General features: G+C 33.6%; 1 protein-coding gene across 1 annotated transcript in view; it reads right to left on the bottom strand.

The window, feature by feature from the left end:
• Usp8 (Ubiquitin specific protease 8) overlaps positions 1-14,943 on the bottom strand; it is a 28,217-nt gene extending 13,274 nt beyond the window's left edge. The window contains exons 1-13 of the mRNA XM_089707826.1: positions 14,630-14,943; positions 14,325-14,555; positions 14,046-14,179; positions 13,571-13,733; positions 11,860-12,016; positions 11,277-11,418; positions 6,586-6,680; positions 5,627-5,746; positions 4,919-5,044; positions 4,189-4,312; positions 3,382-3,542; positions 1,354-1,437; positions 966-1,076 (exon numbers count right to left, since the gene is read on the bottom strand). Of these exons, the coding sequence (XP_089563952.1) occupies positions 966-1,076; positions 1,354-1,437; positions 3,382-3,542; positions 4,189-4,312; positions 4,919-5,044; positions 5,627-5,746; positions 6,586-6,680; positions 11,277-11,418; positions 11,860-12,016; positions 13,571-13,733; positions 14,046-14,179; positions 14,325-14,555; positions 14,630-14,730 (1,749 nt within the window). The 5' untranslated portion in view covers positions 14,731-14,943. The remainder of the gene's footprint in view (positions 1-965; positions 1,077-1,353; positions 1,438-3,381; positions 3,543-4,188; positions 4,313-4,918; positions 5,045-5,626; positions 5,747-6,585; positions 6,681-11,276; positions 11,419-11,859; positions 12,017-13,570; positions 13,734-14,045; positions 14,180-14,324; positions 14,556-14,629) is intronic.
• Between the last annotated feature and the right edge of the window lie 1,432 nt (positions 14,944-16,375).

The raw sequence follows: 16,375 nt of genomic DNA, 5'->3' as shown, positions 1-16,375 counted from the left end.
TCTTAAAACTCTATGTGTAGACCTAACAAGCAACCCGCCTAACTTTGCCACCCGCACGTGAGCTATTGTTTAAGATTATATTTTCATCGATAAAATGCTCACATTAGCGAAGCGGTATATGCCGGCTGGGCCAAGTTAGAGAAGAAAACATGGATTTTAAGGAAAAATTTAGCAAAAAAATTTTGACGTAATTTTTTTGTTAAAGTATTTTTTACGTGATCAGTGTATGCAAAACTACAAATCCCTTCGCGCTTAGTATACCGATAGTGGGACACCCTGTATAATCCCTAAGTTTTCGCCTCTTTCATAATTCATAATTTCAAGGCGAACAGCTGTCAAATACGCACACACAAATAGGATTAAATTGTTCAATGAAAATACACGATTTTTAACGCTGAAAGTGTAAATTAATATGAAAATGTAAATGTTGATGCAGATTTAACTGCAAGTGAAAGTGTAGATATGCTTATATCTACACTTTCACTTGAAGTAAGTGTAAGTGCGAGTTACAATGTAAGTATAAATATGTAACTTTTTAATGCAAGTGTCAGTCATATTAGTGTTACTGTTATTGCAATTTTCACTGTAAGTGTCGTATAATTCAAGTGTTAAATATAAAATATATATAATAATTATAAATGTTCATGCGGTATTAGTGTAAGTGCATTAATATGTTTAAATGTCATTGTAAGCTATACTTACCAAAGTTTAACTGTAAGTGTAGTATTACTCAAGTACATATTACTATAACCCAAGTGTAATAATTATAACTGTAAGTGTAAGTATAAGTGTAAGTGTAAACACACTCACCACATCGCTATATCGCAGTGTCAGTATAAGTGTAACTCCAAGTGCAAGTGTTAGTGTAGCTTTAGGTACAAGTATAATTGTAAGAGCAACTGTAAGTGTCAGTATAAGTGTAAGAGCAAATGTAAGTGTCAGTATAAGTGTAAGTGCACACTCACCACATCCCCCCACACGGGCTGAAAGTCCCTCGCTTTTGCGAGCGGCGCCATTTTCGCCGGCTTCGTGCTGCGGTCGAACCGAGGTGCTGGTTCTTCTTCGTCTGATGATAACTATAGTGGAATATTTATTAATTATCTATGAAATTGAATTTTAGATATACACGGACGATGAGGATCCGTTATCCTTAATGGGGAATACGTTTAAACAATTTTATCGTAAGTATTGAGGTTGTTTTAGTTAGTAGAAAAAACAATTGTGAATTTTAATGTTGAGAAAGCGTCAATAAAAAATCGAAAGGATTCATAAATTTGATCGATTTGTAATAACAAACGGATCAAGTTTATGAGTCCCCATTAAAAACTAAAAATACGAAGAAAATGAAATTACCTTTGCGATATTTGGCGAAGATTGCGAGCGATTGAGCGCCGAGTTGCTGTCAGTGCCTGATCCAAACGATTCTGTGTCTTCTTCCTGCATTCATAAAAATATATTATAAAAATAGTGTATCTACAACAATGATATTATATATAGAAACAAGAGGTAGATACGTCATCAACGCACCAAAACTGATTCCGTGAATTGGTCCTATTTGGGACCAATGCAATCAGTCAGATTGTCACCGGTCCCAGTGAGCGCATGTGCCGATAGGTACATTAAAGTTGTCGAAAATGCCTTCCTGTGTGTTCAGAAAGTGCACGTATTCGAGCAAAAAAATAAAGAAAGATAAAGGAATATCATATCACAGCAAAATATATTAAATTATTACAGTTTAAGAGTAAAAATAACAATTTACAATGCTTTATTAATGACACTTGCTTGACACGTGTATTGAAATAATGAAAGGGATAAAACATTGCTTCAATCACTAGTGTGACAAAGCTAGCGTACACTGTGTTCAAAGATTATCATGTAGATACGATTATTGAAAATAGAACGGTTATTTTATTAATTTCGATTTGGGTAAATACTTGATTAATTTTATATTTAAATCCACACAGTGCATATAATTAACAAATATATCTATTTATTATACTTATACAATGAAATCGTGATGGCAAAAATGTTTGTTTGCAAAAATGATGTTGAATATTGAAGAAAAGATTATCGCTACTGACGAAAAAGGCTATTTGCTTTTCTGTAAATAGCTATTGAACATAAATTTTATTTGTGTTTTAGATAAAAAAGGCTTATACTTCATCCTTTCTTTTATTTCATCCTTTTTTTTTCATCTAGGCACCACTATTATTATATCCTACAAGTTGGAGTGATGACCTTGTACGGGTTTCGGGAACTGCCTTGAAACGAATAGCGTAAGATCGGTCCTTATGGAGTTCTATAAGGAGGACTATATGCAGTATGCTCAGCAGTGGGTGATTATCGGGTGAAATGATGATGACCGAAAACGAACACCACAGCTAGTAATAAAATATACTTAACTAATACAGTTATATCTCCAAAAAAGTTTTTTATTTTTTTTTTTTCATTTTAATACGACATCATAATAATCATAAAATAGTAAATGAAATTGTCACATTTATTTACTTGTGCAGGAAACCTAACATCTATAACATTGAACCTTCTGTGTCGTTTATCTATGCCAATTACCATGGCAACTATTTGTTTATTTATATTTAATTGGTGAATTCTTATGACTTTTGCTTACACCTGCGCGGAAGTGACAAACTATCTTTGTCTTTTTTATTTATATCATTTTATTAGAGCCATCTCTCTTATACAGTGTGTCAATGTAATAAATGAAAACTGTATTTGTGTGTGCCTGACACTGCATATGAAGCATTTTTTTTGGATATATTGTGAGTATATAACGTATCTATACATAAAATATCATTGATCTACAATTTGTAGATAGTTTCATATTATTCTTTTCATATTAAATATTTTCTATATATATATATTATTTGTATATATAGGGTAAGTATTTATATTTATTGAATATACGTGTCCATTCCAATTTCACGTAAGTGTATGTTATTTATTTATTTATTTTATTTTTCATTTCAGAACCAAATACACATATACATATTATCACAATACTCTGCCAAACTGTAAAACAGTTTGTTGGCAGAGTGTGTACTGTATTACACACTCTGCCAACAGGGGTCTGTAAGGGTGTACTGTATACTCCTTTAATTACTGAGTGTGTGTGTATGTATCCTCCGATACCAAAGTAACTTGTTTTGCGATATATATGTTTGTAATTTCCTACTGTATATATATGTTTATCTATAACACCTTATACTGCGGCTTCCTCTTATCCCTTGCATTAGCCAGCTTCCTCTTCCGCTCAGCTTCGAGCAGCTCTCTCTGTCGGTCGAGCGACCGGCGTTGAGCAGTGACTGCTGCTTTGCGTACGAGTGTGTATGTGTGTCACTGTGTATTGTGTATATGTGTCACCTTGAACTGCGGCTTCCTCTTATCCCTCGCATCAGCCAGCTTCCTCTTCCGCTCAGCTTCGAGCAGCTCTCTCTGTCGGTCGAGCGAGCGGCGCTGAGCAGTGACTGCTGCTATGCGAGCCCGCTTCGCTTCCACTTCACGGGCCGCTGCTTGCTTGACGGCTGCGTTATACGTTATACATTAGAAATTTATGAAATCATGTATGTATATGGATACATTTAAATTTGTTCAGCCGTTGCAAAATTCCAGGAATACATACACCGTTTACATATCCTAATAATATAGAAACCAATATTCTTATAGAATATAATTCACTATTACTCAGTCCGTTAAAGAATGAGGTTAAAAATAGAGTCTATTATCCGTCTGTCAACTGTTTTTTAACAAAAAAATATTAAGCGAACGAGATACACTTAAAAGTGCCGCCAATTTTCAATCCCTTTCATTATAAAACCGAGTTATACACAATAGTTTTAAAAACTAAATTTTAAAACCTATAAATCTAGCATCTATAATAATATTTATTTAAAATACTTTATTGTACTGCCAACAAAAAAAATTATAAAAAGAAAACTTATACTAAAAGAAGACACACAGCACAGATGGCGGCCTTATCACTTATAAGTGATTTCTTCCAGGCAACCAACTGAAGACGAGATAACATAATAGAAAAAGGAGGTGGGTAAAAAGTATACGCAATAATTATGTAATATAATACTAATAGAAAAAAAATACTAATAAATATACTATAAATAATACATAGATATAATAATAGATATCAGATATAGATATCATATATAATAATACCTTCGACATCAGCATCAGGCGGCTGCTGCACTTTGGTGATGTTCTCAGCGAGTTTGGCCGCTTCTTCCCGCTCCCTGCGCTGGTATTCCTCTAATTTCTCACGAAGGGACTGGTTCTCTTGTTCCTGGTTAAAGAAATATATTTAAATTGTATGTTTTGGTGAAAATAGAAACACAAAAACTGAGAAATCATCTTTTTCTAACAATTTAATATGTTCTTGGGTGAAAACCAATATCAAAATTGGTAAGAATTTGTCACTGATATTAAATCAGTTCATAGCATAGCATAAATTAAAGCAGTTCATACGAAAATGTGTGTTTTTAAGTATTATAGTAGTATTGTAGCATATAAGTATTGTATAAATTGTTTTTCATTATGTACGTGTGAGGTTATGTGTCATTAAATAAACGTTTTTTCTTTCTTTCTTTCTTTCAAAATTATATTTTTGTAAAGCGATTCGTTTATATAAGAAGCACGCTAAGTATTATCAAATTCGAACTATTTCTTGATCATTTATTAGTAACAAGTATTAATTTGTTCCGTTTATTATTTAAACATTTTACCTCTGAAAGAAAGAAAGAAAGAAACCATTTATTCCACAAATAATAGGTAATTATCTGACAAGTCAGTTACTTACCACTCTACTACTCTTATAAACAAGTAAGTACAGTTTTTTCTGTTTATTACGTAAAAACGGCTTCACAAATTTCGATAAGCACAACCATCTCACCATATCATACTGCTTGTTCTCCAACTGCATCAGTTGCGATATGATCTCTTGTTCGCGCAGCTGGTACATCGCACGCAATTCATCCCGATTTTCCGTCTCGCTTTGTTGACGGGTTTTCTCCCAATCCTGTAGTGAAAATAACCAAAATGTTAATAAAGTAATAGTATTATTACACGGAATTCTTTGTTGAAGCTATCTACATGAATCATCTGGTAAGATTTGATCCCGATTTTTATGTTGAGTTGTAGGTGTTTGTGTTAGTTATTATATCATATGTAAAGTGTAAATATAAGTGAATATGCAGAGAAAGTGTAAATGTGGTGTAAGTGTAAATGAATGTGTAAATAAAAATAATTTTATGCGTAACTGTAACTATAAGTACAAGTGTATGTGAAAGTGCAAGTTTAAGTGTAAGTACAAAACTTAAGTGTATTCGTAACTTTAACTGTAGATATAGGTATAACTATAGTTATGAGTGTAAGTGTAAATTTAAGTGTAACTGTGAGTGCAGGTGACACTGTAATACAAGTCTATGTTCAAGCGCAAGGTATAAATTTACGTGTAATTTTAACAATAGTTACAAATTAACGTATGTGTTACTTTATTAAAGTTACAAGTGTAAGTGAATGTGTAAGTGCAAGTATAAGTGTAAGTATAAGTATAAGTGTAAGTGCAAGTGCAAGTGCAAGATGTAAGTGTAAGTGTCACCTGCTCCGCCTCGATTCGCTGCATCTCGAGCGTGAGCGACGTGTCAGCGATCATCTGTTGCTGCTCCAGTATGGACTGCACGTTGCGGGCTCGTTCCGCGTATAATTCTACTGCCGCAGTCTATAAAATACAACATTTTGTATTAAAATAAATAAATAAGCATTTATTCATTCCTTTACTTATATCTAACTAGAGGTCCGCCCCGGCTTCGCGCGTGGTACATATTATTATTTCGCAATAAAAGGTAGCCTATGTCCTTTCTCGGGTATCAAAATATCTCCATACCAAATTTCATGCAAATTGGTTCAGTAGTTTAGGCGTGATTGAGTAACAGACAGACAGACAGAGTTACTTTCGCATTTATAATATTAGTATGGATTACAAATTTTGTTGGTTGTTAGTGTGGTTATTATTAACATTATTCTCATTTCTCTATAACAATTCTATTTTTAAATATTAAATTAAGTGTTAGTAAATTAGAAAGATAGTATGTAATTAAATATAATAAGGACCGCTTTTTGCGGTAAAAGCCTCCTCCAATTTTTTCCATTAAATTACATTTTGTATTACCTGAGGGAAACAGAGCTAAACAAAAAATTGTTTTGAAGTGAAAACGTGGAAATTGAATAATTTCCAATGGATTTTAAATTGGTGTGAGAGATAGTCGGTCTTTCTATCCCCGTGAGTTTAGTTTCTAAATGTACTTGTGTAAAATCAAGAACATGAAAATACAAAAAGTAGTAAGTTGTCACTTCTATAGAGTTTATGACTGCTTACGTTGTTTTATTTAATTTATTCAAAAAATCTTACAATCTTTCAAGAATTATTCTTAAAGATTGAAACAATGGAAGATAAATACAAGAAATTGCACAGCAATGGCCGTAGACATTCATGACAAACTTTTGATAATAAATTTAAAGGAAATTATACAATACTTTGATAAAATATAATTTACATACCTTACTAGATCTATCCACAACTGGCTCGCCCGGTTTGGGTCGGGTCACTGGAGTAGGTGGGTTCAAATCCGACAAATTTGGATAATCTATTTCACCTGAAAGTAATAAAATAACATTTACATTTAAAATAAAATAAATAAATATTTCAGGACAATTTTCACACACGGCACAATTTGATCCCATACTAAGCTTTCGCTTGTGTTATGGAAACCAGATGGCTGATAAACATACATACATATAATTTTTAAATAAATACTTATATAGATAATTAACACCCAGACACAGAGCAAACATCTATGTTTATCACACAAATATTTGCCCCGGGTGGGAATCGAACCCACAACCTCTGGCTTGGAAGGCAGGGCCACTACCAACCAAGTCAACCGGTCAGTCGAAAATTGTATCTTTTGAAAATTATTATTTACACAGGTTACAAACTTGATGGCTATTGGTACCTTTATAACACGCTTGTAAATTCGTTAAATGTGTTTTTTGGTATGCAACACTAATATCACCCAATTTTTCAATTAAAAGAATTGAAATACAACAATGAAGAATGTTACTAGGTATGCCAAATCCCTTGAAATTGTGTCTCAGTAAAGCCTGTATGTATACAAATACACTAGTTTTTGTCGTAGTCAAAAATACCAAGTAGTTTTGATTTTATACGCATTCAAAGTTTCGAAAAATATCGAGTCCCGCTAATAGTCACGTGACCGCTTGTGACGTCACGTTACAACGCGCCTCGCGGCCGCGCCCCCGCGCTTAGGGTGACAAATCAACATCGAGCTATGCTGCGCTGTACTGCGCTGTGCTGTGTTTGGTCAACTCGCTCGTCTAATATTTTAATGAGGATACAAACAACCCATGCTGTGCTGCGCTGTGTGAGGCTACGCTCTGTTTAAAAACGCAGCAGTCTCGAGCGAGGCGCGCTACCCGCCGTGCTGAGCCGCGCTGTGCCGAACTGTGCTATGTTTTTATGGAGCTCTGACATGTGCGCTGTGTCGAGCTATGCTAGGTTTGGAGCACGCTGCGTGCCCCTCCATCGCCGCATTAAATTCATTAAAATTTTCCTTTTTTTTCACGTATGGTGTGAGGTAACAAGCTACCGTGACTGGACTCTTTTAACGACAAAATAACATATAAAATATCCATATCCGCTTCTTCTTCACTTTCATCTTCATCGGATTCAACTATGTCGTAATGTTTACGTTTTTTTGAAAATAGGGTCATAATTGACGAGATAAACGACTACACGAGCTGCTGATTACTTTATACTGAGCTAGATTGTTTAGGATGTACTGAAACAAAATAGTATTGATCATACTTAGTTTATTAATTATTTTATTGACTTATAGTCTATCACAAATCAGTCCTCGAATTTGAGATGTTTTTCTTAAGTACTAGGGAAAACTAAATTAAAAACAGAACTTCTTTTTCAAAACAAAATAAACTTCTAAATAATAATAATAAACATATCAAAGCACATAATATTTATCTATGTTTGGCTTAGTTTTGAGCCTTGTCTGTCCATCTTTTCCCAAGTAAAAATCACTGGAACTTCACTGTGTTTTTCCTCAGATATATCTTCATTGTCATCGTCTTGCTCGGTTTCGTATGTCTCTTCTTGTACCTCCACGTTGTCTTCCACCTCACCGTCATTTTCGTCTTCATAGCAGAACCAGAACTTGATTCTTCCAGCAACAATCTGATTTGATCATCGTTCATTTTGACATGAAGTATGGCCTAAAAAATTGGCCAAAATATAATTTAGAGCAACATTCATACATATATTTTACTATACATACTTCATAAAGAATTCAAAGTCTGTAAAAATATATAAATGTACAAAATATATAATATTAATACTTACACAAAAAGTTGCACCTATACTCGCGTCGGTCTCATGGACCGATTGGCGCCAAATGCAAAAAAAAAAATCGCACACACACGTGAACTTCTGCCGACCACGCGACGTGCACTAAAATGAAGTTAGCCCCAAATCCGGAAACTAGCAAGGAACTCGACTTCACAGGATTTACCTGCATAAAAATAATTACGAAAATGTGTTTCGTCGGTCTCACAGACCAACGCGCGAGTATAGGAAGGTTAAAAAACGTAGCTTAAGAAACACAGCACATCACAGCGCAGTACAGCGCAGCATCGTTTAATTGTTAAAAAAACGTAGCTTAAGAAACACAGCACAGCATAACGCAGTACAGCGCAGCATAACTCGATGTTGATTTGTCACCCTTAGTATCAAGTCGGCAGCGCTGTAGTAGGTGTTATAGCTTGCGCAGTATTTTGATGGGTTTTCATCCGCGAAATTCGTTAATAGTCCAATAATAGTAATTACTAATTATTATTCGTTTAATAAAATAACAGTCATGCCAAAGTTTCATCTTTATTTAATAGTTTCTCAAAATATTCTATACGATTGCGTTTTTGCACTGCTGATCTCTGAGGTTTATCTTCATTTTCCTGTTGACATTTGAATTTGTGTGGAACTATACCCTGTTTTTGTTTAATTCTTCTCCCGACCAACTTATATTTTAGTATAGTTCTCCATATCATTCTCAACTTAAAACAAGAAAAAATCTTACTAGCCATCTACCTTTACTTAGGTCTTAGCCCATACGAGCAGAGCAGAAGCACAATCTAGTATAGATTAAAACTTGTATAGAAAACAAAGGATAAAAAAAAACAGATGCAATGTTCTGAAAATATTATAATATGTAGTCACAGACATGTATATTTAAGTAGACAACGCAAGTACCGCGATCTGTATGAAAACCAAGCGTGTCATATTTTTTGTACTGACCTTGACGCGTTATGACGTCACGAGCGCTTTTTAGTGATGTTAATTTCATTTTACGCTAAATCGATTAGGCCGCCACTCGCGCGGCGATTCTAGTATCGTCCTATCCCATCGAAGTAAATCGAAAGAAATCAGATCAAACTAGATCTATGTCTAAGAGGTAGTCAAATAAATGAATCGTAATCGATTACTAAATCGATTCAAGACAGAAAAATGATAATTACCATAGACAGAGGGATGATAAAATAAAGTTATAAACCTTTTAATATTCTAACAAGTACACTAATGTGTTTTAGCTTTTTCTTACATATGCCCATTGAGTTACCATGTACTACGTACTAGAGAGGCCATCGAAAGAAAGTAATGAAACTGTCAATCAATCAATCTTTATGTCCCGTTGCATCGATCCATTTTCCTTTTATGTTCGGGTTACTTGGAAAACTGAAAAAACAAACATAGTCTAAGCAATAAGGAGTTTTTTTAAAAAACTCCCAAGATGACACTTTAACTAATGGCGTCCATGTCATAATATTTATTTTTAGTACCTTTGTATTAAAATACTTAAAAGTTCTAGGTCAAGTCGTATTAAATGACAAAAAAAATCTATGCCTTTTTTTCTGAAAAATTGCTCCTACAAATTATCATTTTTCTGTTCGATTATAAAATCGATTAGAATCGAGAACTGTTGCATCAAATGAACATCACTAACCACAAAATTGGACAGAAAAATGAGAACAGAAAAATGAGAAGACGCTATTCATTGCTTGTTATCATACGACGCGATCTTTACCGTGCCAAGTAAAAGCCGCAATGTATTCCGAATCATTTCGTATGATTTGGTATCCGTGTTTGTCACGATCGTTTTCCACAGATATTCTTTATTTGATTTTAAAATAAATAGTGCATATTCTGATTAGAAAATTACTTACCGGTGGAAGGAAACATCTCTGCTAACTCGGCCACTCACAGCTGTGGAGTTTCTACAGTTTATAACGGCGCAATTCGGCATTTTACTTTATTCAGCTTCACGTCTTTCCTTGGCGAACTGCAAGCGCGGACTGAGTGTAGGCCAGCGTCAAGTAAGTTTCAATAACATAGTTTGGACACGGGAAGTACATACACTCGCTTAGTCTATCTTGATACATGTCCGTGTATGTAGTACTATGTAAGAAAACGGAAAATTCTGACACCAAAGGCACCTCTGACCATTTTTTGTTTACGTCCTTTGCAACTATAAAAAACAACTTATCCGGTGAATTGGTAGTTGTATTTTTACATTTAGGAACAACACATGATTTTCTGGTATTTAGATTGGACATTTTTAAAAGTACATATTTAATTATAATTTCGACGGCACGGGCGCGCGATCGCTAGCGGACTGAGTGAGCCAGATTGAGCGTGTTGTGGTGTGACGTCACACCATCACCGGGCGTTTACAACTTGTTTTACTTCTAAATCGGAAACTAATTGACATATCGAAGTAATTTTTTCACTAGTATTATTTATTTTTGACAGAGAATATGGATTGCTAATAATCAAAATTAGTGAACATTCTCCATTCAAAACTATAACAAACAAAAGTAGTTTCCTTTACTGCCAATGTTTACGCATAGACTATAATCTTTTTATCACTTATATCAACGAAATAAACTTCAAAAAAAAAAGGTTGCACTCCGGGAGTGCCGGCAGAAGTGAAAACTTGATTATTAACATTGAGCATGTTTGATATCCATCCATCTTACGCTTTTTTGATCAGGTCACGTGTCCTGACGCGAGTTTAAGATTTTATACCCAACGCCGCTAAAGAAGTTTTCACTTCAAAATTTAAAATAGGCCCTAAAATTAGGCCGTTTCACTAAAATTAACCACCTACCAAGCATATCATCCAACATGATCTCCTGTGAGGGTGGCACAGCCTGAGGGTTGCTGGTAAAAGCGGGGTATTTGAGCAGCCAGTCCTCATAGCCTCCCCATAGTGCTACTGGCTGTCTTGCGTATTGGACTTTTATGTCCCACTGAAAGAATAGAGGGTTAATTTATTTGTTGATATGACAAATTAATATTGATATTTGTGTTTTACTTGATACAATTTTAGAAATACTTTCAAGTGTATGTAAGAAATATATTATAAGATTATAACATATACATATGTATTATAAAACGAAATCTTCTGTCTCATTACGTCTGTTTGCGTTAAACTGGAAATCAAATGCAAATATTTTTTATGAAATTGGAAGTAATTTCAGCAATAGACAGTGTGGATCACGAGGGCGGTTTTGGTATAAAATTAAGAAAGTTTTAGACATAATGCAGGCAAAGCCGCAAACAGAAAGCTGGTTTAAAATTTAATTAATTTATTATTCCATTTTGTCTGTCATGCTTTGAAAACAACAATGCTCATTACAATATTAATTCTAGCACAATTTTCATCATTCCTTCACCATCATAACTTTTACCTTAAGTAAAATAGTCTTCAATAAATGCAGTGGCTTCCCCGGTATCACAGTAGTGCTACTCCAATCGAGCATAACAATTAGATCCATACTCGCTCGCTCAGCCCAGACTGGCCGAGAGTCGGCAGGTAGGTTTTGTTCTAATACGTTAGCTGATTGCCTGTAAAAAAAAATAAAAATATTTGAATTATAAAGAGCTATTAAAGATTTTTTTTCAGCTGTAGAAACTCACGATTACGTCAGGTTAACTCTCCACACTGATAAAAACAGGATGATAGAAAACATGACTGAAAATTCATATTTATTACAATATTAAGGAATAACTGCTCTCAGAACATTTCATTCATTATTAATTTTCTGTATTTTGATGATTTTAAACTTCTAAACGAAGTCAAGTTGATTAAAAAAATGTTTGATTTTGAATACTAATTTTACTTCATGCAAAATAGGAATCAAAATTATTATATTTTGTATTATAACAATGAAGAATGTTACTAGGTATGCCAAATTCCTTGAAATTGTGTCTCAGTAAAGCCTGTATGTATACAAATACACTAGTTTTTGTCGTAGTCAAAAATACCAAGTAGTTTTGATTTTATACACATTCAAAGTTTCGAAAAATATCGAGTCCCGCTAATAGTCACGTGACCGCTTGTGACGTCACGTCACAACGCGCGTATCAAGTCGGCAGCGCTGCAGTAGTATAGGTGTTAAAGCTTGCGCAGTATTTTGATGGGTTTTCATCCGCGAATTTCGTTAATAGTCCAATAATAGTAATTACTAATTATTATTCGTTTAATAAAATAACAGTCATGCCAAAGTTTCATCTTTATTTAATAGTTTCTCAAAATATTCTATACGATTGCGTTTTTGCACTGCTGATCTCTGAGGTTTATCTTCATTTTCCTGTTGACATTTGAATTTGTGTGGAACTATACCCTGTTTTTGTTTAGTTCTTCCCCCGACTAACTTATATTTTAGTATAGTTCTCCATATCATTCTCAACTTAAAACAAGAAAAAATCTTACTAGCCATCTACCTATACCTAGCCCATACGAGCAGAGCCATAGAAATCTAAATAACATTGCCTTGTTATTTAGATTTCTATGAGCAGAGCAGAAGCACAATCTAGTATAGATTAAAACTTGTATAGAAAACAAAGGATAACGCAAAACAGCTGCAATGTTCTCAAAATATTATTAAATATGTAGTACTCTGACCATTTTGTGTTTACGTCCTTTGCAACTATAAAAAACAACTTATCCGGCGAATTGGTAGTTGTATTTTTACATTTAGGAACAACACATGATTTTCTGGTATTTAGATTGGACATTTTTAAAAGTATTTAATTATAATTTCGACGGCACGGGCGCGCGATCGCTAGCGGACTGAGTGAGCCAGATTGAGCGTGTTGTGGTGTGACGTCACACCATCACCGGGCGTTTACAACTTGTTTTACTTCTAAATCGGAAACTAATTGACGTATCGAAGTAATTTTTTCACTAGTATTATTTATTTTTGACAGAGAATATGGATTGCTAATAATCAAAATTAGTGAACATTCTCCATTAATCAATCAAATGTTTTAATTGTAACACATGTTATGCTTATGTTAATATGTGACTACATAGTACATAACAATGTTTTCATCCATTGAAACCATGTGGTTAGTAGCTTTTCCTTATCTATTGTGTTTTAAGCATACAAAACTTACCCAGGTGAAATTCGTTCCTCTGGCACACTAATACACGCAGGATGATTAATGTGCGACTCAATGTAATCATTGCCAGGTCTTGCGTCCAATATCATGACCTTCAGCTTGCCGTTCTTCAGTATTTGGTACAATTGATCGCTTTTTATAGTCACTTCATCGGGACCTAAAAATATTTCAATAGAATTATTATAAACTTGCATAAATGATTTTCCAATGGGTTAAAAATAATACATGCTTTATTACAATATTATATTGCTTTTTTTTTTTAAATTGGAGGCGAGGAGGCTGGTAACATTTTATTGATCACACTTTTATACAAATTTTTATAAGTTGCAAACAATACTTTTGGTAGAAAATTAAGTTTCTACTTCAAATTTAAAATTCTACATTTTTGCATTAAAAAATATGGCTAACCTGAAAATTATACAATATTTACAAATTTTTAATATAATGTGTATAAATATAAGTTCATTACCAGGTAGACCCAAAACTGGTGGTGGCTCAGCAGCAATGTCCATAGCTTTCTTGCGGTTTTCGTCAATCTTCTGCTTGATCAATTCATTCTCCTGTATATCCATCAGGCGTTTGTTTTTCTGCTCTTTTGCATACCTGAACAAAGAAATAAGATATAAAAATCATTATGAAGTTTTAATGCTTGTGTATGTTTCTTTGATAGATTGCAGTTATCAAATTTTATACAATGATGCAATAGTTTTAATGCACAATAGTAGTAAGTATTTTATTACACACTCACCTTTCAATGAGGCTCATTTTCAACTTTTCAGCAGCATCTATAGCCTTGTTTGGGTTCTTAGCTCCGAGCATATTGTTGAAGTATGTTTTGTCCTTTAGATATTCTTTATCCTTACTGATATAGGCGATTACACGAAGGTATTTCATGAAGTAGACGTAGGAGTACTCCTCGTCACCCTTTGCACGGGCTTCTTCAGCATTTTCAAAGAGCTTTTGGGCTGTTTTGCATAGCCTGCACATACATGGTAAAATTATGTTATTATAAAAGTATTCAAATATGTAAATTATTGTTAATTAGATACTTACAAAGCTGCTCTTTTTGATTTTAAGTCAGGTACATTGTGTAATTTGTCTAAATCTTCTATACACTTCCCCAAATGGAGTTGTAAACGACGCGTCTCCGTCATATTTAGAAATTGGTATCAACGATGATACGGAAGAAAATAAGTGAATATAAAGTCACTAGGACGTTTGGAATTACATTTGATATCTAAAACGAAAACACTGGGAATGTTGCAAAGTGCAAACTTTTATTAGAGACAAACAAAAATTCTACGGATTAAAAATAATTAATCTCAATTTGACATTTTGTCGTTCATTTGTTCGAAGTTCGAACGTCATTCGTTCTGTCGTTCAAACTTCAAAATGTTTTTTTTTATTCGAGCCAGAAGGCTGGAGTACTGTATTTTGGATATATATTTGGATTTCAAGTATAATATTGAAAAACATTCATTATGTTAAATTTTTTAAAAACCTACACTCAACACTGTTTAATGTTTAATGATTTTTGAAATTGTAATTTTATATATTTTGAAATAATCTTGCATTTTAATAATTTATATCTTGTAAATGGAACTGACCAGTGCAAACTTAGCACCCCATCTATGGAATTTTGGGTCGAAAATGACCTTGATCGTTAGGTCCCCGTTAGGTCCTTTAAGGTCCACCAATTTTTTCGTTAGGTCCCCTTTAGTTTTTTTTTAAATAATTTTTTAAATTTTAGGTATAAAAAAATTACACTTTAGCACCCCATCCATAGAATTTTGGGTCAAAAATGACCTTAATCTATAGGTCTTCGTTAGGTCCTATAAGGTCCCACAATTTTTTCGTTAGGTCCCCTTTAGTTTTTTTTTAAATATTTTTTTTTTAATTTTGGGTATAAAAAAATTACACTTTAGCACCTCATCCATATCAAAATTGGCGAATTTTATCAAAATCGTATTCTTTACCGTTAGGTCCGTATAGGTCCATCATTGAAATTGTTAAATTATTTATTTTATTAAAATCTATATATTTATAAGAAAGTCGTGTTAGTTACTCCACTTATAACTCAAGAACGGCTGAACCGATTTAGCTGAAAATTGGCAGGGAGGTAGTTTAGAGCCAGGAGAAGGATATAGGATACTAAATATGTACCACGGGCGAAGCCGGGGCACTAGTTATAAAATAATTGAAACCTGCGCATGCGCCTTAGAGCATTAAGACATGCGCACATCATACATAAACAGCGCGAAATTTAAATTGGTATCGTTTCATTTATTAAATCAATAAATAAATCTATACTAGTCACGTCTGGTTCGAAAGATGAGACTGGCTTTTTATTTCGAAAATTTATTTGGCAACACTTAACAGTTAACTGTCATTAAAACCTGAGTTGTTGATGTGTCAAAGCTTGTCAAAGTGATTTTATTTTCTGCGATTTTAGCTTAGGATTTTAGTGATTTCTAATAATTGAAAACTGAGTTGAAAACATGACGAAAACTTTAAACTATGATTAATAAATTTAAAAAGAAACAATTTGAAAGAGATGTAGTTTTCAAGGAAAAACACACAGTGTGACTTGATATTTTGATACTTTTCATCTTGATTGCATTGCACATTACTATTATTACATTACATTACATTACATTATTCACTTATAAACCCAATTCAGTGTTGAGAGGTGTATAAGTAACAGTTATATAATGTCAAAATTTAAGAAACGTCCGACCCTGCTTTAAATCTATTTGAGAGACATCATGGCGGATATTATTGTCAAACAGCTGTTGTCAA

This window comes from Colias philodice, chromosome 20 (assembly GCF_061535455.1).
Source record: "Colias philodice isolate Cphi_HAF_F1 chromosome 20, ilColPhil1 Martin Lab GWU primary, whole genome shotgun sequence".
In the NCBI taxonomy this organism is placed as follows: domain Eukaryota; kingdom Metazoa; phylum Arthropoda; class Insecta; order Lepidoptera; family Pieridae; genus Colias; species Colias philodice.
The sequence above is the reverse complement of the archived record's forward strand: the minus strand, read 5'-3'. Positions and strand labels throughout refer to the sequence as shown.